At 43.5% G+C, this 26,357-nt stretch overlaps 1 protein-coding gene across 4 annotated transcripts in view; it reads right to left on the reverse strand.

Annotated features, from left to right (window-relative positions):
• GRIP2 (glutamate receptor interacting protein 2) overlaps positions 1 to 20,183 on the reverse strand; it is a 202,295-nt gene extending 182,112 nt beyond the window's left edge. For 2 of the 4 annotated variants that reach the window (XR_015948463.1, XM_035106512.3), the window contains exon 1: positions 19,921 to 20,182. Coding sequence is in view for 3 of the 4 variants with exons in the window: in XM_035106512.3 (XP_034962403.3) it covers positions 19,921 to 20,074 (154 nt within the window). In the remaining variant the exon portion in view is untranslated. Of the gene's footprint in view, positions 1 to 19,920 lie in introns of all 4 variants that reach the window. The other 2 variants (XM_035106510.3, XM_088663281.1) reach the window with 2 other exon arrangements.
• Positions 20,184 to 26,357: the final 6,174 nt, after the last annotated feature.

Raw genomic sequence — 26,357 nt, forward strand, 5'->3', positions numbered from 1 at the left:
TAATTGGCCTCGCCTCAAGGCCCATATGCATCCCTTTCATAGTTCATTTAAAGAAAGAGCTGCCTTTGTACGCACAATGGGGCAGCAATTGAATGAAGTGTATTAAAACAATTTTGTGAGAAGATCCATTTTCATTCATCAGGGCTGGTGTTTGAAATGTTTCCAACAAGGTGGCGGAAGTAAAGTAACAATGAAAAGAAGAATGTGCACATCCATTTACAGCACAGAGAAATTCAATGGGATCATAATCCATATTCAGCAATATATATTGGACATTATTATTTGGACACTTATCTTCGTTCGATATATGAATGAAACTCTTCAGAAAGCTCTGAAGTAGCTATGTGCAAATTATGTCACACTTTTAAATCCTTTTAAATCCTCTCTTCACCTTGTCCCTACTACTATAGTCATTCAATTTCTTCACTTAAACCATTTCAAAACATATAGTGCACACCACCCATCTAGAAATGTCCAATGTCATCTAAACATGTCTTTATAAGTTCCATGACTCCTCCATCTCTTCTCAAATGCAGGGCAGTCTAGGCATTTTGAAACTAAACATCAGAGAGATATCTGAATGTGTAACAAAATCAGAGCACACACATCTCTAAGGCACCCTTGCCAGGGCAATTCACTAAACAGCCCATTACATGGGTTGTGATATTAAAGGCCTTTGCATGCAAGGCAAAGGAACTTACGAGGTAGAAAGTATCACCATGGATTAAGCTTGGAAAATGCACGCTGCTATTCTGAGAAAGTGGCAGACGTTGGTGTTGCTCTCCTTTAATAATTAAATGGTACAGTATGTTTGCTCAATCCACAAATCCATGTACAAGACTCAGCGGTTCTTTCCAAGGAAACAGCTGAGCTTCCTGAAGCAAGCCTTATCTTCCACTTGCATTATTGCTGCTTGCATCCACTGCCAATTTGTTTTGGAAGGCAAGGCAAGAGGTCCTCCATTGCTACAATAGAGAACAAACGATTTTCCTAGACTGTGGTCATGCTGCCCTCATGTATTATCCCTAATAGCCGCCTGTTTGTATTTTCCACTTTCAGATTATATTAACAGAGCCATATGTTAGCAAAATTGTGCCCGGGGAAGATATTAAGTAAAGGGATGAACGGTGTTTACTTCACAAACAGGAGCTCATTACTCCATGCATGTGTGGACTGGCAAGTTCACATCTAGGGAGAATGTGTCGGTGTGACAAACTGAACAGGATTGAAGACTGCTCTGACTGCTATTGACGCAACGTTACTGAAATTGAACAGTCAAGATAATAGAAAAATAGCACAGTCAGCACCACATGCAGGTAAATTAGTCACCTTCAACCCAAATTAAATAGAATTGTAAACAGGGATGGACAAACTTTAATTTTGGTTTCTCATTTTTCCAATCTCTGCTTCAGTTATCCACATTTCCACAAGCCTCTGCCATTTTTTGTTTTTAATCCTCATGAAAATTCCTCAGGATATTTCCCTCAATAGACACATTTTTGTATGTAATTTTGGTGAATATATACATTTTTGCAAATATAATGCATATTTGTTTATTATTATTATTATTATTATTATTATTATTATTATTATTATTATTATTATTTATTCCCCAGCCACTCTGGGCGACTCCAAACAGAATACAATCATACCTTGGTTTTTGAACAGCTTAGTTCTCAAATGTTTTGGTTCCCGAATGCCGCAAATCCGGAAGTGACTGTTCCAGTTTGCAAACTGTTTTTGGAAGCCGAACGTCCGATGTGGCTTCTGCAGCTTCCAATTGGAGCTTCCTGCAGCCAACCAGAAGCCGTGATTTGGTTTCTGAAAGTTTTGGAAGTCAATCAGACTTCTGGAATGGATTCTGTTTGACTTCCAATATACGACTGTATTAAAAACATGATAAAACAAATGTATGCATTTTTATGCACACATTAGCCTTGTATATGCATTCTATACACATTACTAGAGAACTGCATTGCAAAATTCAGAGAAGGGTGAATTTTGAAGGATGGCTATGTTTCCATTCACGTATTGTTTCAGAAAGTGAGGGAATTAAAGAGTCAAAAATGGAATCAGGTCAGATATGCCTACAACCCTTTCCATATTAACCCACTGGATGTAGAGAAGAGTTAAGGCTGTCATTGGTAGAACCATCTAAATATAGAAAAGCCATGATTCTTTGATTTAAAACATTAAAGAAATGTTATGAATGGAATATTTTTCTCCCTGTGTTTTGAAAGCTCCCTTGCTTCTGAAGCTCCAAGGCAAGACTGACGGGAGCCTGGTACTGGAGTACAATGGAAGAATGGAAGGGAGATTGTTTCATATGCTATACTTGCATAATCTAGGTCAGACAGATTGGCTATTTTTAGAAGGAATGGGACGATATGTCCCCCTCCAAGTCAGATGCTCCTACAGTGCCTAACTGCATGTTGAATTTATACTATACAGTACATAGAATCATAGAACTGTAGAGTTGGAAGGGACCCAAAGGGTCATCTAATCCAGCCCCCTGCAATGGAGGAATCTCAGCTAAAGCATCCATGACTGATGGCCATCCAACTTCTGCTTAAAAGCCTCCAAGGAAAGAGAGTCCACCACCTCCCAAGGGAGACCAGTTCACAGCTCTTACTGTCAGAAAGTTCTTCCTGATGTTTAATCAGAATCTCCTTTCTTGTAATTTGAAGCCATTGCTTTGAGCCCTACCCCCCGCCCCCCAGAGCAGGAGAAAAAAAGCTTGCTCCATCTTCCATGTGATAGCCCTTGAGATATTTGAAGGTGGCTATAATATCTCCTTTCCCCCCCAGGCTAAACACACCAAACTCCCTCAACCTTGGTTTCCAGACCCTTGATCCTTTTGGTTGCCCTCCTCTGCACACATTCCAGTTTGTCAATATCCTTCTTAAAACATGTCTACTTTGAAGTGGCTATTATACTGGGCAAACACCTGATATTAATGGCACTGTGCAGAATAATGTCCTATGTCTTTAATGATAAAACACATGAGAGATTGCAAATCTTAAACTCTCCATTAAATTCCTCTTCAAAGCAGCTATCAGGGAACAGTGGGGAGTCAATCCCCACATTATTTTTCCAATGGGAATTGCCCCCCCCCCGGCCAATTAAGCCTAGGTGACCAATGAGTTCACTGGTCTGGGTAGGTGTCATGCTCAGGGGGCATCTGCCATGGACTATCTCCATGCTGTGCCAAGCAAACTGGCAGTATTGAAAAATAAGTGTCCTTTGTCTTGCGATATATATGGAGGCGGAAGGCGGGGAAAGTCTTACAACACTGCTTCCTAGTGCTCATTTAAACTGCTTGAAGTATTATTGAAGCTCTTGTTCTCTGTTCCCTGCAGTGAACTAAAGCAAGCAATTGCTTCTGTGCTTAACTGGGGAAAGCCTTTTAAACTTCCCACTTGGCAAGCAAGTGGTATGCCACAGGTTTGCATGTTATTCATTTATATACTTGGCTCACATTGAGATTTATATTGTTCTTGTGGCAAGCTACTGAATTTTATGAAGTGCCCTTTTCTACCTTTGGAGATAATTTCAATTTCAGGAGCACGTAGAAGAAGGTGGTTTGGGGTGTGGTGTGGTTAGCAAAGAACGCCAATCCATTCTCAACAACATGGTGCAGCAGTAATGATCAGAAAGGGAAGTTTTGAGATCCTTAGCAGGAAACTGCTAAGGATCAAACTGTTGGGCTCTCCTAGCAAATACTAGCTTTAATCAAAGACAATAAAAAAAATCTTGCTGTATTTCATCTGGGGGTGGCATGTGATGATTATTCCCTGCCACTACGTAGGGTACAACCTGAAGAGTTGCACTGCAGGAAATATCAAGCTTGAGAATATTTTCAAAACAAAATCTGACAGCCTGTGCTGGATCAACAGCTTTGTTTGTACAATTGTTATCTCTTGTGCAGAAGCTGCCAATTCTGCAGGTGGCAGTGAGCTTTCAAATCCCTCTGTTCTCTAGCACGGGCTTGCCATTTGTTCTTGGCAACAGCAGCAGCTTTGGGCATGGGAGTAGCAGCCCCACAAGGACCTGTAAATAACCTAGTGCTCAATCATCTCAAGAGGGAGAGCTAAGTGGTTTGGGCTTTGGAAAGACCGCCAGGATTTGTTAAGGAAATGTTTTCTCTTTCCATTGGCCACAAGGGAAATCATTTTGGAATAGCTGATACAGCCAACTTTTTTCTGGTTCAGCTAACATTTTGTGACACAGACACATGAATCCAACTCTTTAAAAAGAAAATTCACAGTACAGACATTCAAGTGTGTGTGTGTGGGGGGGGACCATGTTTCATGCATCTATCTTCATGGGATACTTTGGTTCTCTGATCTGTTTTCTTTCTTGCAGTTTTCCTCTCTCCCTTAGCAGCTGCTCCACTAACGGAACTGCCTTGATCTCTCTCAGCTGCAATATATTTCCTGAAATTGGGGCTGAAACAAAATTTATTTCATGGAAAGGGGGAAAAGCAGCGGGGGGGGGGGGAATCCTCCCACAATTTGTTGCTTCAAAATTGTTTGCCTGTTCAGGAACCATTGTCCTCACTCCATATTGACTTGGTTTGCCTTCAGTGATATTACAGATCGGTTACATGACATTACAATGATCACATGCACTACCTCAGATCTCTGCAACCTTTTCATACCCAGGATCCACTTTTAACTCAGACCTGCATTTGGGGACCCATTTCTTAATCTTTGCGTGGTGGTAGTACTCAGATCAGGCTGTGACCAACTAGTGGGTTCTGACCCACCAGTTGAAGACCACTGCACTACAAGAAACCTTGATTGGCTAGGATCAATCACACTTAGAGCAGGATGCAGTCAAAAATTACACAGCAGAAAATAGACAGGTGTAAAAAAAGCGAAGATTTTGGCGGAACATTGCAGCCTCCTCCCCCAATAAGCTTCTCTTTGGGACTGAACATCTTTGAGTTACATGCAGTTGTGTCCCTCAATTGTTGGAAGTCTCTTTGATCCAGCAGTGGTTTCTATGGGCAGAAAGGAGAGGGAGGCGGTTTACATGGATTCCTTCTTCCTGCAGCAGCCCCTGAAAGTACCTCTGCTCCTAAGTATGCTCCATAGGGATATGGCACCTTTTCAGAAAGCATGGGAGGTGGCACAGAGGGTTTCTAGGGAAATGGGAAATGTGTGCCAATCATCTTCTCTCCCTTTTATGTTCTTGGAAGCTCCCACTGCATGAAATAATGTTCAATCAGTGGAAGGACACAATTCGATAAAACCCATTTGGCACAATCTTTCCAAACTCAGTTTTATGGCAACCCTTCATCTTCGGGACACTGAAAGAAGGATCTTCCTTCTTTCCCCTCCAGGCCTGGAGGACAGAGCAAGAGACCCATACTTAAGCATCAGGACCACTGCAGCCAAATAAAAGGATTCATATTTTTTTATACTTAGGGAATCTAGCCATATTTTCTACCCCTGCATTTTTTTGCCTATCTTCCTTTCTTGTTCAAGCCCTTATTAGCAACATAAGAAACCCCTTGTGGATCAGGCCAATGCCCCAACTAGTCCAATATCCGGTTCTCACAGTGGCCAATGAGATGCCTATTGGAAGCATGGAAGCAGGATCTGAATGCAGGATCTCTCTCTCTCTCCACCAGTTTCCAGCAACTGGTATTCAGAAGCATACAGCCTCCAACAGTAGAGGCAGAACAACACTGTTGTGGCTAGTTGTCACTGATAGCTTTATCCTCCATGGGTTTGTCTCACCCTCCTTAAAAAACTTTCCAAATTAGTGGCCATCACTACTTCTTGCAGAGTGAATTCTATCATTTAACTATGCGCTGTGTGAAGAAGTACTTTCTTTTGCCCATCCTGAATCTCCCAGCATTCAGCTTCATTGACTATTGAGCTAGGACACTAGCAAGTGGTATCATGTCCAAATGATGGGGTGATCAGTATCACAGCACAGATATTTTGTTTTTCATTTCAACAGTTTGCATACCGCTTAGCCCCAGTCGTCTCTAAGCAGCGTACAAGACATCCAACACAGAATGACTAAAAATGTGTTGAAATTATAAAATCAGAGTTCAGTTTAAAAGGCTGCTGAAATAAATGTTTATTTCAACATTTTGATAAGAGAGTGAGGAGCAGGAGTCAAGTATAAGTGAGAGCCCATATGCGAGGGGACAGTCATGGGTCAATTGTTGGGGAAGACCTACCCTACCATTTTACGAACGACTCTTGAGAGCTTATGGCAGAAAAGACAACCAATTAAGATTGATGCTATTATGTATCGGTCACATAGTTGACAACTTATGGATGATTGTTTACAGAATGATGCACACAATTTTAAATGGCAGGCTGGCTTAGAACAAAAGAACCTATCTTTTCCCCCCAAAGTCTTGATTTATAGTCTGAAGCAAAGCTATCAACTTTCCTGTAATCAGCCACAACCCAAAAAGACAAATGTGATCTAAACAGAGGGAAGAACCAAGGCAAGGCATTAAATCTCACCTGTCAATTTTTTAAAGCATAAAATTTCACTGAGAAATGAGAACAGGAAGTGTTGCTCAAAGTTGCTCATTTACCTTTCTGGCTTTCTTTTAGACTCTTCCCTAATTCTTCTGGGGACATTTGCTGGTAGTGGGACAGTGAGAAAAAAGAGAGCCAGAGGAGCTATCTGTAGTTGTGTTGCTCTAAGTATATCAGAAGCAGGAACACAAACCTGGTGGCAATGGGACCTTTAGATGGATGGCTGTAGAGCAGGGTCCAGCTCTTTATGGTCCAGCTGAGAGCTGGACCATAAAGAAGGCTGATCGCCGAAGAATTGATGCTTTTGAATTATGGTGCTGGAGGAGACTCTTGAGAGTCCCATGGACTGCAAGAAGATCAAACCTATCCATTCTTAAGGAAATCAGCCCTGAGTGCTCCCTGGAAGGACAGATCGTGAAGCTGAGGCTCCAATACTTTGGCCACCTCATGAGAAGAGAAGAATCCTTGGAAAAGACCCTGATGTTGGGAAAGATTGAGGGCACTAGGAGAAGGGGACGACAGAGGACAAGATGGTTGGACAGTGTTCTCGAAGCTACGAACATGAGTTTGACCAAACTGCGGGAGGCAGTGCAAGACAGGAGTGCCTGGCGTGCTATGGTCCATGGGGTCACGAAGAGTCGGACACGACTAAACGACTAAACAACAACAAGAGCAGGGTCAGTATGCTTCAAACAAACAAACAAACAAATGACAAAAAGTATGAAGTTAAATCTATTCTTTGCATCAGTCTTAAGCAGAAGATGTAGGAGGGATATTGACCCAGAGCAGGACTTTGTCTAGCAAAATTGCTACTGACTCTGCCTGTCTTTAAAGAGCTGGGTGTTCCTCACTCCCCTGATGAGCTGAAGAATGCTATCAACTCTCAGGCATTTGAGAAATCCCCAGGGAAGGACATAATTCCAACAGAAGTGCTGAAAGCTAGCCTCAGCTCTTCCCTCATGATGCACCTCCATCACATTCTCTTGCAATGTTGGGAAACAGGATTCATGCCACAAGACATGCACGACTCCATCATTGCGACCCTCTACAAGAACAAAGGTGACCGCCATGACTGTAACAACTACAGTGGGATCTCCCTGCTGAGTACTGTGGGGAAAACCTTTGCCCGTGTAGTTCTCAACAGATTGTAGTCACTTGCTGAGACGATTTATCCCAAGTCACAATGCAGCTTTAGAACTCAGAGGTCCATAGTCAACATGATTTTCTCATTGCACCTGCTCCAGGATAAATGTTGAGAACAGAGATGCCCCATGTACATTGCATTCATAGACCCAATGAAGGCCTTCGACCTAGTCAGCCAAAAGCGATTCTTCACACTGCTCAGCAAGACAGAATGCCCACTTAAACTCCACAATATGATTGTGTCTTTCCATCAGAACTTGCATGACACTGTCCAGTATGATGGTTCATCCTCAGGTGCCTTCCCTATAAAGAGTGGTGTGAAACAGGGCTCTGTTCTCGCCCCAACTCTCTTTGGCATATCCTTCTCATATGCCTTCAGTTCAACTGAAGATGATTTGTACTTCCACTCAAGGAGTGACAGGGGTCTGTTCATCCTGGCACACCTCTATGCCAAGAAAAAAAGTGGGGTGAGTCATTATCCGTGAGATGTTGTTTGTAGATGATGCAGCCTTGACAGAGCACTCTGAGGATTTATAGAGACTCATCAACCATTTGGCCCAAGCCTACAAGGAGTTTCACCTCACCACCAGCGTGATGAAAACCAACATCCTGGGTCAGGACATCACCAGCACTCCATGTGTGATCACACACTTGAGGTGGTAGACAATTTTGTCCATCTGGGCTCCACAATAACTCTCAATTGACACTGAACTGGACAAGAATATTGTCAAGGCAGCTAACGTCCAATACCAATATGAAGGTCTATCAGGCTTGCATGTTGCTTTATGGAAGTGAGTTGTGTGTCGAGACCTCACAACCACCACCTCGTTGAAGAATAAACAACCAGGACACAGATATTAGGTTAATGTTATTGGGCAAATTTTGGCCACAACTTATTGATTATAGAATGTGAGTGGTATTGACTGGACCGACTATATCTGACTCCTGCCCATTGTGCAGGGAGTCTGGTAAGGGTAAACCACCGGAAGTGGGAGCCCCGTCGATGCAGACCAACTCGAGCTCCCCCAGGGGTTCCCAATGGGGTCGTGTCATGGCCCTAGCCCTGCCCCGGATTTTGGACAAGATCCACACCCCTGGATTCCTTTAACAGAATACCCTTAAGCTTGGAGGGGCAGGTGATGGCCACACCTCACCTCCCCCATCATAAGGTCAAACAATGCCTAACCGCAAAACCTTACAAAGTTGTGATGATTGCTACGAGGTAGGCAAAAACCACTGGCAATAATCCATGCCAATTTTGCCAAGTGGAAAATTCCTACCAGGCCCCTCAATGGCGACCAACCGAGGTCCATAGCAAGGCCAATGAAAAAACATTCAAAATAAGGAGGGAGTGCGGGAGATTGAGGAAGCGAGCCGAGAGAAAGCTCTCTGGCTCGTGCCTCCATTTAAATGGGTCCTGGCACCTCAATGCTCCCATATGCGCTGCATCAGGAAGATTTTGGGCATCATATGGCAGGACAGAGTCTCAAACAAAGCTGTTCTCTCCCAAGCCCACTTTCCCAGCATGTTCTCACTTCTGTCTCAGTGACGTCCATGCTGGTTTGGTCATGTACACAGAATGAAAGATAGCAGATTCCCCAAGGATGTGCTCTACGGGGAGCTGGCTTCAGGCATGAAGCCTGTTGGCAGACCAACTCTAAATTATAAAGATGTCTGCAAACATGACATGAAGGATGGAAATATTAACCCCACCATATGGGAATCCCTTGCAGACGACTGCAGTACCTGGAGACAGACAGTCAAGTCATGTATCCACAGCAGTGACCAGAGGAGAAATGACCACTCGGAGGAGCATAGACAGACATGGTGCATCTGCCCTAGCTGCAATAAAACATATCTCCCATATTGGTCTCTACAGCCACAACTATTCAATGATTTGAGTTTATCCCCAATAGCACACTCTTCCATAGTCTCTTGAGGCAGATGGATTCCAGCAAATGTCCAGGTTCCTTCAGGCTGCTATGCCTCCTCCATTCATCAGCCAAGGAGGAATGTGTTGACCAGTTTTAAGTCAATTCTTAACTGCCAATATCTACACCATGTTTATAACTTAAGATGGGAAGACCTGAAAACAAGGAAACTGGAACTGGAATAGGAACACACTGCACCCTCTTTTTCCCCAGTGGGTCTTTCCTTCCCCCGCTGACGTCCACCTTTTAAATACATGATAGTTGTCAAGCATCACACTTAAACTAGCAGTAGTTAGGCTTATGCAATGTAAGAAGTAGGTCAGAACATCTTGAATCACCCAGGGGCAAAACTCAAGAGTAATTAGCCACACAGAATGTTTTATTGGAAGAAACTGACTGAAAGACCCACAAGCAGGCACATAAAAAAGCAGCCAATGGAACAACCTGCTAGAACAGCTAATTTCCCTTGCTATAGGTAGCAGGGGTCTGAAATGGATTGCAAGGCTTTGGTTAACACTGTAGGAGCTGCAATCCATTTGCTCAACCAGACTATAGGGTGATAGAATCATAGAGATGGAAGGGACCCAAAGGGTAATATGCAATGCAGGAATCACTACTAAAGGCTCCCTGGCAGATGGCCATCCAACCTCTGTTTTAAAACGTCTAATGAAGGAAACCCTACCACCTTCCAAGGTAGTCCGTTCCACTGCTGGACAGCTCTTACGGTCAGAAGAGCATCCTACCAGAAAGTGGCTTTAAAGGGGGGGGGGAAGAGAAATCCAGGGGAGATTGCATATCTTACAGACCTGTCAGCCTAACTAGTGTTCCAGGAAAATTAGAGCCAACCTAGACATGTTAAATGCATCTAAAGTTTATTTTGTGGGGATGGGGAGGGCAGGAGGTTGCTCCAATATTTTCCTGCAAATGTTTTCCCCCTTAATGCCAGAGGCACACTCCTACCTCCACCCCACCACCATTTAATTTGAACTCTTAGGTTATCTGCACACAAGGAATTTATTTTAGAACTATATTACAGCACCCATGCCACTTATCCAAGTGGGGATAAGTTCCAGGGGCAACGTTCTTACTGGGGGTTGGTTCTTCCTTGGAAAGAGATCAAATGAGGCTTGCAGTATTATTATTTTTTGCAATATTTGCATTTATTTACAAATACACAGATTGCATGTAGATAAAGGTATAGCTAAACAAACCAAGAGACCCCCCAAATTCACTGCTCAGAGCTTAGGGAGACAGCTAGGATCCCAAGGTGCTTTTTCAAGACCCAAACTCAGCTCTCTGGTTGTCCTTTCTCAGTCTGTGCTGTAAACATTTCCTAGTAACTCAAATTCAAAAGGTCTGCTGTTGGTAGCAATCAGCCAACCTCCCCAACAAAGGAGGTACTTGCTACACCCATTAGTGCAACCAACTTTCCAATTGGTTGGACCACTTTAGCAGGCTCTTGGCTAGACCTCAATTTGAGAATCACACACACAGCAAGTTGGAAGGGACCCCGAGGTCATCCAATTCAACCCCCAAGTTTATAACAATATAGTGATGGAAAATTCACAGACACTCTGTGAAAGATCTCTCCAAATGGAGTAATGGAGAAAGGTGGTGGGGGGTGGAATGGGGAGATTGGATTACAAAGAGATACGCTTTGGGACAAAAATACATATCTTAACTTCACATATAAGCTGATGGTGTCTTTTATCTGGCTATGATTATCCAGGAAAGAGATCTTGGAAAAATAGCTGAACACTCACTGAAACTGTCATCACCACAGCAGTAGAAAAAGCAGATTCATGGTGAGGGATTCTTGCAAAAGGCACTGAAAATAAAACAGAAAGTGGACAGCTCCGTTGGTTAGAGTGTGGTACTGATAACGCCAAGGTTGCAGGTTTGATCCCAGCTGCATATCCCTGCATTGCAAAGGGTTGGACTAGATGATCCTCAGGGTGCCTTCCAGCTCTGATTCTATGTAAATACAGGAAGCTGTCTTGTACCAAATCAGTTCACTGGTCCACCCAGGGCAGTATTATTTGCATCTAGGGATAGTTTTCCCTAAACTTTATATTTTTGATTGCAGCTCCAATCATTAGAAGTTGGGGAAGGACCTTAGCTCAGTGGTAAAACATCTGCTTTGTTTGCAGTAGGGTCCCTGGTTCAATCCCCAGCATCTCCAGTTAGGGCTGGGACAGAGGAACCCTACCTGAAACCCTGGAAAGCTGCTACCAGTCAGTGTAGACTATACTGGGCTAAATGGACCAATGGTCTGTCTTCCTACGTTTCTGTCATCCCTGGCTATTGGGGCCGATGAAAGTTGTAGTCCAAAACATCTGAACAGCACCGGGTTGAACAAGACCAGTCCAAGTTGAATGGCAGTGCCTTTACAGATGTTCAGATGTTGATCTCCCCCACCATTAACTGGAGATGCCAAAGACCGAATCTAGAACCTTTTGCATGTGAAGCCTGTGCTCTGAGTTATGGCCACTTCCCTAATTTATCATAATTCTAGAAGAGCCCATTTGTGGAGGGTGGGGGGCATCACTACACCCAGTTTGCTTGGCTGTATGAATAGGGTTTCATCATGTCCTGACCTGACTTTCACTTCCTTATGCACTATTCCCTCCCAAACTGTACCCATTCAATTAAATTTAGTTTTGTGTGTGTGTGTGTGTTGCTCCTGAAGAAACTATATGAAGGCAGAAACACTGGAGAACTGACATTTATGTAGATGCCATGCTAATCTGCAGCAAAACATTATCCTTCCCTATATGCTTTTTTTTAAAAAATAAAAAAGTAATATTTAAATGCTTGCAAGCTATCTGCCAGGCAGATGCCGAAGAGGCACCTCTATTATGCAAACAATGGGGAAATGCAACCTTATCTTTTCACACCACCAGGCCTCTGGGCTGCGAAATACATTTTTGCATTGATTTACATTTTATTTCCCAGATTCAGCTGGCTACAATAACTCTGCCCCATGAATGCAAAGGCATGGATGCTGCTGTTCTCTTCCCATGTGTGCTTTAGCTGCTGCCTACCCGGCATTTCCTCTTTATCATTTTCATAATCTGGGAAGCAGCAGGGTGCATGAAATCACTCCTTAGCTCACTTTAAAAAATAAATACCTCCACAACCCCTCCAGAGTTCTCCCTGGTTGTTTGAAGCATCTTGAGGGGTCGGGGGGGGTGAGGCATAGAGACTACCACCCTCTTCTTGCCTGTAGACAATTACCACGGCCAAAGGAACCATGAATATATCAGAGATGGACTGAAATGAGAAGAAGCGGGCATTTGTGGTGTAACCAAGGGCTTCAGCAGAAGTATCTTATGGAAGAATATGATGCATGGTCACCAATTCAAAATTTGTATAGATAGTTCATATTTCAGCAGCCAGGCCAATAATAAATAGGGCTGAAAGCTAGGGATGGAGGAAAATGTTGTTTGGGCCACAGTGAACTGATTCACACCTCTCAAACGAATACATGGTTTGGGGATGTAATTATCCTTTGGATTTTGCACCACTCTGAATTTTGTGATACGGTTCTTCCCTCAAGATAGGACTAAAATATGTAAAAAGAAGAAGTGTATTTTAGGATAAAACACGTTCAGAAATGTGTATCTAAATAACATCTAAATAACATTTTGTGATGAAATACATATTTAAGTATGTATATAAATAAGATTGTGTGTTTGTGTGTGTGTGTGTGTGTGTGTGTGTGTGTATTTAAAAAGCCCCCCTGCAGATTAATGTGGAAACAGGATGGAATGGCGTTAGTGATAAATATGTGCAAAATTCCAGCAAAGTCTGGAGACAGACATAAACCTATCTCTAGTTGCAGCTTGGAATTGATATATCGGTTTAATTAATTGACAAAAGATGCATGATTAATAAGGCAGTTGTTTGTTGTTTTAAATATTTTTTTATACAGTTGCTTATAGAAACTCTGGCTGCCAAACCTCATCACAGCTAAGTGCTTTGTGGGGATAGAAGGATCTGTCAATTAAATTTCTCTCAGTTTCTTAGTTTCCCAATCATAAATTCAGTTCTATACATTTCTGCAACAATTTGCATTTTTAAAAGAAATCCTCATGAAAGCTTATTAGCATTTTAGAGAATTCTATAGCAAGATCCACCAGGAACTGTGGGGTTAAGATCCGGCCAACACATTTGTCCTTGGTCAGCTGGAGGTCTCTGGTTATTGTGCATGTGGTCTTGCAGTCATATAGACTGGAACACTCCAAATTAGGATATACAGATGTTAAGTTGCCTGTGCAATATTCTTCAAGTTGATAATTGATTGGATCCATCATACATTGAACTGAGGTCTCATTGAAATCAGTGCAACAAGATAGGCCACATTGACACTACACATTTCAAGCATGATGACATGGCTTCTCCCAAAGAATTATGGGAGTTGTTGTTTGTGCACTGAGATGAGAGTTGTTAAGAGACTCTTATTCCCCTCACAGAACTACAATTCCCAGAGTTCCCTGTGACGAGGGATTGATTGTCAAACCACTCTGAGAATTGTAGCTCTGCGAGGGAAGCAGGGTGTCTCCTAATAACTCTCGGCACCCGTGACAAATTACAGCTCCAATAATTCTTTGGTGGAAGCCACAACTGTTTAAAGTGGGGTTATAGTGCTTTAGATGTATGGTGTCAATGCAGATTCAGTCATGGCACAAGTCCCATGGATTTCCATGGGAACTAAGTGCAAGTAACTTAGTCTGGATTCAACCTAGTATCTGTATGTTCAGCACTTGGGGGGAGAGGAGAGAAGGTGAGGCATCCAGAAGCTCATATACCTCAGTTGCTCAGGCTCAAGAGTGAGTGAATCCATTGTGACAGTTGGCTGCAGGCAGGTGAAAGGGCAGTAGCAAAGAGGGAAGACCTGTCTGGTGGCCTCCCTCAGAAGCAAGACACTGTTTAGACTGAAGGGAGACAGCACACGAAGCAGGCTATACATCAGCCATTGGTACTAGCTTGGCCCTTCAACACCTGGATTTCCAGGCCAGGAGGATTATGAATCACTGCCTAGCTCTTGCACATGAAACTGCTTATAGGTCTCTTCTCTCACCCGCAGCCCCACTTGCAGAAGGAGCAAGCAGAGAGTGTCTGATCTACAGGACTCCTGACAGCAGCCCCACATTTGCCTGACAATATCCATATCAACAATTTCTATCGTCTCTATGCCTCCGTTGCTTCCCCATGAAATGAAGGCAACCATATTGCCTGGTGTCAAAACGGATATTGTGCAACAATGTGCATTAGTATGTGCACATTCCCGAGTATTATAAGATTCCAGGGCCATAAATATGGCCAGAGCTAATTATGTAGATAACGGGTACATAGGGAAGATCTGCATGAAGACATTCCCTGCATTATAAGGGGCGTGTGTGGAAATAAGCTACCGTAGTATATAAAGCTTTACAAAGCACGTCATTAAATGTGAATGCTGAAAGGAGCAATGACCTACATATCAGGAACAGTTGCAATTTCCTCTGCATTGTGTCTGTAGCTAAATTTTGCCTGACCCACTAATATCCTTGCTGAATGGAAGAAGGAAAAGCTGCAGACAGACCTGTTTGCTAACTCCCCCTGCTCTCCCAGTGAAGCAAGTCTAATTGATCTCAAAGGGACTTCAGACTGCATAGGATTGCACTGTGGATCTGTCTTGCCAGTCCTGGGATACAGACTCCATGGAGGGGTGGAGATGGTTACCTGACCTCCTGGCACAGTTGCTGCTGCTGTTTACCAGGAGGGAGAGTGGTAGCCAGTGGAGAGGGCAGTATAGTGCAAACACACCAGCAGAAGCACCAGATTAGCTCTACTGTTGAGTTTGCACCAGACCAACCTCACCACTGCCTTGTCCCTTCCCTGTAAGCAGCAATGACTCCACTGTTGGGAGGTAAGGAAAGCACCTCTGCCCCACCACACTGCTTGCTACTGGATGCAGGGAGGTGGTGGAATAAGGACAGAGTTGCATGTGCTGCACACTGCATCCTAAAGCAGCCTGTCTTCCTTTGTCTCCTTGGTTTTTATCCATCATGCTTTAGAGCAGGCATCCTCAAACTGTTTTGGACTACAATTCCCGTCATCCCTGACCACTGGTCCTGTTAGCTAGGGATCATGGGAGTTGTAGGCCAAAACATCTGGAGGCCTGCAGTTTGGGGATGCCTGCTTTAGAGGCTGCAGTTGTCTAAACATTTTTCTCACTCCCACCCCACTCTTCCACCCTAACTGAAGTACAACATTCAGGTTATGTCCCTTAACATATGTAGTTGATAGTTTTAATTCTATCAATGTTTAATTGTATTTTAATTATTTATTTTTCTGTTTTTGGTGGTTCTTGTTTTTAGCTGTAAGCTACCTTAAGTCCTGCCAAGGTATAAATAAATACATAACAACAATAATTAATAGGGTTGACTCCACAACAGCCATGGCATCTTGGGACTCACTGTGGGAAGTAAAACTTGCAGACAGCAATGCCTACCCTGAGCCCCATTTGTTTTAGTATCCTAATAATAATGTTTTAATTACTGGACAACTACAAAATCGATGAATAAATTCTGCTTGTGAGGTTTTGCATAGTTTTGCTCATGCAAGACTTTTGGCTGTGCGATGGAACTTCCCACCCTTCCACACTCCCTATGTGCTTGTCCCAATCTTCTCTAAGTTTCCTCCACAGCAAATTTGGGGAGGGCACATGGGAAGAGGCAAGAGAGGGCAGTTTCTGTTGCAAAAACCAATATCCTTGCACTAGTGGAAGTACTTCATTGGATTCTGGCCTATATTTTAAAAGCTGGTGGACTGGAGAAATTTCTTGTGCTTGTTTTCTTTTACAATTTCTCCATATTTTCTAATCAGAGCACTTATTGCTCTTCTTGCTGGAAAGTACTGAAATAAAAATGGCCATGTCATGCAATGCCTCCGCCACTTCTTCAGCCGTCATAATATCCCAGCAATTCATTAAACTGTTGATAGAATCCAGACACAATGAGTGCCATATAGATAAGTCACCAGTCACCCCAGAGGCATAAGATAAAAATGCATTATTAAAAAGGGGAGATTGGGGATGATAGTCATGGATATAGCTTTCCTTTGATTTAATACGAAACCTCCAGGGATGCTTGTACTGATGGCGATTTTCAACTGCTTCCATCCAGTTTGCTTCTTTAAACCATAACATACTTTTAAGGTGCTCATTCACCATTTCAGCGTCTACTCCTATTGTGTCATCTGGGTACTGCCATCCTTTCATAAACGCCATTCTTGCAGCTTGGTAATAGCAGAAGTGACTCAGCAGATGGGGTGGAGCCAGTACGCTAACTTTCTGATATGAGGGTTGTTGTTGCTTACCAGAAGGGAGAAGGGGAAGGGTGAGGTGGCAGGGATGCAAACATACTGTCAAGGAGCACTGGATTAGCTCTGCCAGTGTGCTTATACCATACCATATCTACCACCTCACCCCTCTTCCTATCAGTAAGCAACAGTGACCTACCGGCTGGAAAGCTAGTGTAGTGGCTCCACTCCACCTAACGAGTCACTTTTGGATATATTTGGCACCCCAATGCCTCCTGGTTTTGCTTTTTTATTGGGTACTGGGGGGGGGAGTTGAATAAATATATTTTAATGAGTTTCAGATCAAACACAAACAATATACAGAATAAAAACATACTGTATTCTGAGCTCAAAAACATCAGCCACCCTTTCCCCTAGTAACCACAGACCCTCTCACATCCCTTCCCCAGAGAGCTTAATTGCACTAGCACATCCAAAGCATATTCAAAATACTTGGTCACAGCAGGAAGAGACAGATTAAAGAAAAGAGATTCAATGTGTGCACCTATCACATCACTAAAAGAGCCAAACAGATCTGCAATGGCCTGGAACTGGTCTATTATCTCCTTGCATTTTCTCATATTCAATAAAGGAACTACTACTACTACTACTACTACTACTACTACTACTACTACTACTACTAACATGCCAATGTTTGCACCATGTCCCAAACAAATGGATCTCACTTTCTTTATATCATACGTTTTTGGCCTCGCTAGGAGTTTTTTGGGCCCATATGAAATCTAATACCCACATTTACTAGAGTAATGGGTCGAACATGGATGGGTATATTTATCACTCAAAATGTAATTTAGGGAAAACATTCATTTAATGGTATAGATTGTTCCCATCAAAGAGAATGGACATTTCGCCATAGCTCTTGATCTTTAAGTTATTCAAAGAGCTTACCTTTTTTGGGCCATATATGCCATCCCTTTAGGAAACAACAACAACAACAACTGTTTTTCATTTGAATAGGGGTTTTTTGTGGTCTTTAATCAGATTTCGTCCTTTTCCTTGACATCACATGGTATCAGTTTTAAATCACATTTCCTGCCACAATCAATTTCCTCCCTTACATGGAGTCTCATAGATCCATGCAACCAATCAGGTAAGACATAGAAGATGGTGTGATGTTGCCTGGTGACCCATGACATTACTATGTCAGTGAACATCGGCACAAGGAGTCCAAATAAATCAGAAACGAGCACAAGGCATGCTGCACTCACATGATGGCAGTGACGGCTGCTCCATTCAGATTACAAACAAGCATGGGCAAATGTCCCCAGCATAACAATTGTTGATGGATTCAAACCGTAACTCTCTACTACCAGCTGCCAAGTCAGTGAATCCCAGGACGACGACCAGGAACAGAACTTGCTCAACAGTAACTTGATTTTAGTTAACTTTTAATATATACACGCAGAATATACACAGACTCCTTCTCCAAACTCTACACTCCAACACCAAACTGCTGTGTCATACTGCTTATAAGGGAGAGCTTAGCCAATCACCACCTGTTGCTATGCTTCCCTGTCTCCAAGCAGACTTTCTCAAGCACTCTGTTTAACTTGGCTTGTTGCCAACTCACAAATTGCCAACTCCAAAAGCTTCTAGCATTCACATGTCTCAACAACAATTGCCACAAAATGCATGGTTGTACTCTGCAACAAAACAGAAGCCATACATGGAAGCAGGGTCAGCGTCAGGGGTCGGCATTTTCAGACATCTGCCAGTGCTTGTACTCCTGTCAGGGATCCACTGCTGATCACCAGAGCCTAGTGCTCCTCTTCCTCTTCTTTGTGGTTGCCATGTGTTAACTCGCCCCCTTTAAGCACAAAATCATTGAAAAGATGCAAGCAGCACTGTCTTGTCACCTTGCACTTCCTTTCTGGGTGGTTGTGTGGATTGGGCACAGAGAGACACGGCAAGTGAATGGAGTGCAGTGACATTAGACAAGAAAGAAATGGGCACACTCAGAAAGGGGGTCCCACTGACAACATCTCACCCGGGGACCCCCACCCCACAAAAAAACAATAACTTGGAGCTAGCACTGCATGGATACTTTAGGCTCAGTTCTATTTTTTTCTGTTTCGCAAAGCACATTCACCAGTAGAAACATTTAAGCGGATGCATGAAAAGGGTTTTGGTGGTGTGAGCAGAGCCTGTTGTGCTTACAACTGTACAGCTGTGGGCTCTGTTCTTTTGTTGTTGTTATTATTTATTTTTTTAGGTGTGGTCTCTGTTGAGTGAATGTGCATAGGCTGGGAAAGTAATTAAAGATGGGATACAAATTTGATTAGTTCACATTTAAAGGCACACCTCCCTAATTCACACTGCCTGAAACAGTATGTGAAATGAAAAGCATTTGTTCTTCAAAACTGTACACGTTTTGAGATGCAATTCTCCAACCAAGTAATGGGAACGAAGATGGCAGGTACCAAAGAAAAGTATGCACAAATCCACATATTAGTATAAAAAAAGCTCTACAAAAATAGATTATATTAGAATCTTAGGCAAAATTGCAGGGGGGAAAGTGCATACAAAATTGCATGTAAATTTTAATCTATTAGGAGAAATATTCACTGGTGGTGAATTTTCATGAGAACCTGAAGAAAAATTCAGAAACTGTGGCGAACTGAATTTAAGATTGGGAAAAAGAAACTGGGAGAAACTGGAAATCAACAGGTTCGCCAATTCCTAGACAGAATGAGCCAACACAATGCTCCTCCCACCCAAATTTGTTCCCTGAACATGTTTTGAATGATTGAACCAGACTGACATTTTCACATTCAAATTACAGAGATGGGAAATGTATTGTAACCCAAAATCAAACTGCAAAGCTGGATTTAAGCAATGTCTGTATGAATGGCCCTAGAAAGCATAGATAGCAAAGATGATCATCTGGCTACTGAACAATCCTTAGTCCCTCCTTTCCTCCCCTCAGCTTCTGGCACATAGCAATCTCATTCACACAGTCTTCTTACCCCTTATACAGAGATGCAGATTGCATAAGCCAATGTGGTGGTTACAGGATCCCTGGCTTTCCATCTCCTCCTCCACCCTGAAATCCTCTTTCCATCTCCTCCTCCTCCTTGAAGATTTTTTAACCATCTGGAAAACCTTGATAACTTTCTTCATTTTCTCTGCACCACCAAGGAGAGAAGGCAGAAGAGAAAGTGCAAGATCTACAAATCCGTTGAACTCCTATATTTGAGCAATCCTAGCTTCTTCATTTGAAAGAAGAATGGATATATATATACCAGGTCCTTCAGCAACACCCACAAGCGCTGGTGTGGTTGTAAAAATAAAACAAAACCTTCCCCGCATGTAGGGAGGAGGAAGAAAAGGTGGAAGGCATGAAGCCACAGCCTGTATGTGGTGCTCTCAAAAGTGTGAGCACACACACACACACACACGAGCACACACAGTTCATCTCTGGCAACTTGTGCAAGCAAATAACTCAGAAGGGCAGCAGCTCGTTTTACGAGGTTTCCAATTTCTGTTCTCAGTGCTAGATGCATTCTGGCAGATCTCAAATGCTCTCAGGGCAAAGAGTGTCAACACTGGTGAAGAAAGAGCAGTGACTCCTCAAAACACAACATTGGCTTGAAGGATCAGAAATAGCCAGTACCGAACCTGAGAAAAGCATCCAAGTAGGCTTCTTAAAAAAGCAAAAAACCGTTTTGTTTTTTTTTGGCTTTGGTTTCTAATATTAAACATTTATTTTGTTTATCTTGTTCTGTGGTACAGTAAATAGGCTCTTTAGAAATGGACATTGATATACAGTTGTACCTCCGCTTACGTATCCCTCTGCTTACGTAAACTTCAGGGTATGAAAGCGACAAACCCGGAAGTATATATCCAGGTTTTTGCTGCACACGCATGGGCAGAAGTGGCCCCTCCAGTTATGGAAATTTCAGGATCCGACCGTAGCTCTGGAATGGATCCTGTCCACAACTGGAGGTACCACTGTATTGGATAATTTCTGGCCAATGTCATACATTTCATTTTTGGGTAAGGTGTTTTTTGTGTGTGGTGGCAGTGCTAAGAATGTGTGGGTGGAGCTGTTTATCTGGGCCCATCAGGATATAGCTTCAAGCCTTGGTTGCCCTAGTTACTAGATTATCCTCACAGGGAGCTAGATGGGAGTGTGCTGCTTCTGCTGTGCCTCTCAGTGGCTTTTAATACCATCCATCATGGTAATAAGGGACCCAGGTGGCGCTGTGGTTAAACCACTGAGCCTAGGGCTTGCTGATCAGAAGGTCGGCGGTTCGAATCCCTGTGACGGGGTGAGCTCCCGTTGTTTGGTCCCAGCTCCTGCCAACCTAGCAGTTCGAAAGCATCTCAAAATGCAAGTAGATGAATAGGAACCGCTATAGCGGGAAGGTAAACGGCGTTTCCGTGTGCTGCTCTGGTTTGCCAGAAGCGGCTTTGTCATGCTGGCCACATGATCTGGAAGCTGTACGCCGGCTCCCTTGGCCAATAATGCGAGATGAGCGCGCAACCCCAGAGTCGGTCACGACTGGACCTAATGGTCAGGGGTCCCTTTACCTTTACCTATCATGGTAATATTCTGAACCAGTTTGCAGTGCCTCCAGTCCAGCCTTGTGGGTAGGACTTAGAAGGTAACTCTTGCATTTGACCCCTTGGCCTTTCGGTTGTGCTTTTCAAACCTGTTACAGGTTCACCCAGATCACCAATCTTATTTTCCAAGTCCTCCTCCTCCTTCTCCTACTACTCCTCCTCCTCCCTCTGCGATCACTTGTAGCCGAGTAAGATTGTCTTCCATGAACATGGTTTTAACAATGGGTCTGTAAGTGACTGGGGAGGCCAATTCTGGATCCACACGTCCTTCCACAGTGGGGACATTGGTTTCCAGGCGGGAGTTGATCATGGTGTGGATTTGCCAAGCGTGCCTTCCTCTTAGCACGTTTCTTCCTTGCGTCCTGAGATCGAGTTTCTTCAAAGCCCATGACACCTTTGGTAAAGGCTGTTCTCCAACAGGAGTGCTCCCAGGTCAGTGTTTCCCAGTTGTCAGTGTTTATACTACTTTTTTTTTTTTAGATTTGCCTTGAGACAGTCTTTAAACCTCTTTTGTTGACCACCAGCATTACGCTTTCCATTTTTAGGTTCGGAATAGAGTAGTTGCTTTGGAAGATGATCATCAGGCATCCGCACAACATGACCAGTCCAACGAAGTTGATGTTGAAAAATCATTGCTTCGACACTGGTGATCTTTGCTTCTTCCAGTACACTGATATTAGTTCGCCTGTCTTCCCAAGTGATGTGTAAAAATTTTCGGAGACACCGTTGATGGAATCTTTCGAGGAGTTGGAGATGGCATTTATAAGTGGTCCATGTTTCACAAGCATATAGTAAGGTTGGTAGTACAATAGCTTTTTAAACAAGCACTTTGGATTCCCTGCGAATGTCCCAGTCCTCAAACACTCTGCACTTCAATCGGGAGAAAGCCTCACTCGCAGAGCTCAGGCGATGCTTTTCAAACCTGTTACAGGTTCACCCAGATAACCAATCTTATCTTCCAAGTCAGTCTCCAACCCTCCTTCTTCCAGTGCCCACTCATCTGTGTTCAGCTACCTCTCCTCTGTGTCCACCCAGGCCCTGACAGAGGGTGGGGCAGGTGGCAGTGATATTAGGGTTGTGCAAGCATTCTGGGGAAGAGATGTAACGTTTTTCTATAGGTTTGGAAATTTATGTGGTTTCCTGTTTTCAGTTCCATGGGACATCTTTAAGATGAACTAATTCAGGGTGCAGTCCCATAAACATTTACCAGGGGCTCGAAAAGAAAGCACCAGTGCTTCAAATTGTGCTTGGGAACACACTGGAAGCCAATGTCACAAGTGCCAAAATCTCATCTCCTACACATCAATTAAAAGTGTCCCTTCCATACGTATGAATGTTTTGGTTGGTTTTCTTTTTTGGCTCGCTGTAATCCTTCATAAATTCCCCATCAATAAGATTCATGAGTACAACTCCGCTTTATTTCGATGGTTGTTTCTAACGCTAGTACTGCTGTTGCATCGACATAATTAGCAATGAGTCTAATAATGCTGAGCCAATGTAATAGTCGTTTTATCAGCTTCCGGCTTCATTAGTCAGAGCTGACATAATCAATTCATGTTGCCACTAGCTGGGCCCAAGCAGCAGCAGTACTTTCCATGTTTAATGAAAGCTTACCTGGGGAGCTGCGGGGGGGGGGGGGGCAGGAATTTCCTTTTCCAACTGGCAGCAGGAGGGGATATGCCTGAAGGAGCAGCTCCATCCATAATGAATATTATTACAATGCTGGCACGCTCACCATCCAATCCCAAAGAAATACTAAACACCTGAGAGGGTGCCTGAAGGTTCCAACTATTTCCAAGTTGCCCACTTTAGTAAGGTAAGATGCATAGGGCTCCTATATTCTCTTCCTCTCTGGTCCTGTAAAAACTGGAACCAGATTTTTCTGGTCCTTGGACTTTTCTGGTCCTTGGAGACCATCACACTCCCTCTACGGTTCAGCATTTTGCTTATGTGGATGAAGCTAACCACATTTACCTAAAGTAATCCCTTTCACTTGTGGATCCCAGGCCTCTGCCTGGTTGTCCTACCTTCTGGAGTCAACCTTGGTTCTGTTGCTGACCCTCTCCTCCTGCTTCCTGTGGGACAACACCACATTTTTCATTCCTCTAGGAGGTGGGTGGTGGTGGTGGTGCAAGCACTTACATCTGAGGGACTTTCAAAAAGTGGTTGGAATCCATCTGCTCTCCTTTGTAATGACTGAGCCGGTTGAAATAGAAAATGCAGACTGTAGGGTCAGATCTGGATCCTGCTCTGTCAATCGTTCTCCTCTTACCTAGAAAGATCTACAGTCTTTGCATGACAGGTTACATGGTGGAGCAAGTGAATATGCATATACAAAGTAAGGACTAAGCTGTTCTACAGGTAGGGTTGCCAGACTCAATAGAGGACAGGACTTCTGTGCCTTTAATTGCCCTGCTCTCAATAGAGGACATTCCTTACCTCTGTGAAAGGTGCCCACCACACCTTTTACAATTTCCACTGTGAAACGGTGTGAAATTGTACACATAGCCTGAGCGTTAGGAGAGAAATTATGTTGGTAATGGGGCTCATAAACCTCCCTCCAGTTCAGCTGTACCTGTACATATATGCCTTGTTGAGGAGAGGTAAGGGTCAGATGTAGGGTTGCCAGACTCAATAGAGGGCAGGACTTCTGTGCCTTTAATTGCCCTGCTCTCTTTTGAATCTGGAAACCTTAAAGAGAAACCAGCAGACCCTTTGCTTGGAAATTAAACAAAGGGTCTGCTGGTTTCTCTTTAAGGTTTCCAGACTCAAAAGAGAGCAGGGCAATTAAAGGCACAGAAGTCCTGTCCTCTATTGAGTCTGGCAACCCTATCTACAGGTGTCTGTTGAAGGTCAGGGGCTGTCACAGGATAAAATATTAGGCAAGAGAGCTTTGTGGCACGTGGCAGTGATGTGACCTGTTGAAAAAAACCAGCCATGCCACAGCCTGAAATGAAATATCTCATGAAAAGACCACAACTGTTGATCAGAGATCATATTATTATGGGAGATATTGAAAATCTCAATTGCTTTCTGTATGCTGCTGTAATCTAGTGGCTAAGAGACTAAACTGAGAACAGCAAATCAGGGATGGAGGAGGAAGCTGGATCAGTTAGCACAGACCAAATTTGCACACCCTGAAGCAATATACAAATTGAAACACAGCTATCCTTTGAAATTTGCACTTACTGATATGTTCAACAGGTTCTCAGAATCAGTGTTTGGCAACAGGTTGCTCCACTTTTTTGTCACAATTGTCAACTTGTGGTTTCTGAAATGCTTGTGGTTTCTAAAGGGCTTCAGGCTGCTCCCAACCTTTGTCAGAGCAAGTTGCTTCCTCGGGAGCTGTCCATGGTCCAACAAACAACCTTCGATCAGCCTTGTCTCCTTCCCTTTGTCCCCTTGTCCCCTTCCCCTTGCCAGCAACATGACTCATGGAGCCAGAACGTGACACAAATACACCAGGAATAGGGAACTCTGACTCACAAGTCCAATTAGCTCCAGCATGGGCCCCAATTTGGCCCATGAGGCTGTTTCCCCAAGCCATGCCCACATGGCCCACACTCCTGATCATTCCAGCGCTGGGAACTCCCTAATGTAGCCAAGGAGGTACAGCACATTGTAAGCACCATCAGTTGGCTGACTGCTGGAGGCTGCAAAGCCCTGCACTTTACATGCACTAATGAACATGGCAGCACCTGCAAGGCATCAGGTTTCACAAGTGATTATTTCAAACGACATGGGCAAAGTAACATGGCTATGTGACATCACTGGCTGGCTGGGGTGGAGGAAAGGATCATAGCTGCCAAGTTATCCCTTTTTTAAAGGGATTTTCCCTCATGCTGAATAGGCTTCCTCGCGAGAAAAGGGAAAACTTGGCAGCTATGGAAAGGATCCACTCCCCCTCCCTGCCTGAGCTAGTTCCCCAATCCTGCATTGCACCACCCTTTGACAGCTCGCTACTCTGTGACTGTCTGGTCAGCCTAATAAAATGGATTTTATACCATTTGCTCTCTCCCTAATTCTCTCTCTGTTTATCAGCTGCCTGCATTTTGGACCCATAGCCTGTGTATTGCTATGGGGTCTTGCCATGATTTCTCTTGCACTAGAAATTGTACCACTATACCATGGACTAGGTCACCTGAGATAAAGTGCTGTCTCTCAGCCACGACAATATAGGAAGAATAACACTGACTTACAGATTTATTGTGAAAATTATAACTGACAGTACTTTGCAAAGTATTTCAAACACACTAGAACACTCTAGCCACACATTACTGAAAGCTGGGAGTGATAGCCGGATAAGGCCGTGCTGTCAGGAATGGCAACACTCACTTGCCTGTCTCTTTCCCACATTATTTTATTTGGATACTTCCACCTGCTCTAGCCCATCTTTTTATGAAAAAATATAGCCGATCTGGCAGTCCAAATAAAAGTAATATTTAAAAATAATATATCTGAATTAATATATATCTGAATATATCTGAATTATACACAGAGGAATTATACCAGAAAGATATGGAGGTCTCGTACACCCCAGGTAGTGGGGTTGCTGACCTTGAGCCAGACATCTTGGAGAGTGAAGTTAAATGGGCCTTAGAAAGCACTGCTAATAACAAGGCCAGTGGAAGTGATGATATTCCAGCTGAACTATTTCAAATTTTAAAAGATGATGCTGTTAAGGTGCTACACCCAATATGCCAGCAAGTTTGGAAAACTCAGCAATGGCCAGAGGATTGGAGAAGATCAGTCTATATCCCAATCCCAAAGAAGGGCAGTGCCAAAGAATCCTCCAACTACTGCACAATTGCCCTCATTTCACACGCTAGCAAGGTTA

The sequence above is a fragment of the Zootoca vivipara genome, chromosome 2 (genome assembly GCF_965207765.1).
Source record: "Zootoca vivipara chromosome 2, rZooViv2.hap1.1, whole genome shotgun sequence".
NCBI lineage: Eukaryota > Metazoa > Chordata > Lepidosauria > Squamata > Lacertidae > Zootoca > Zootoca vivipara.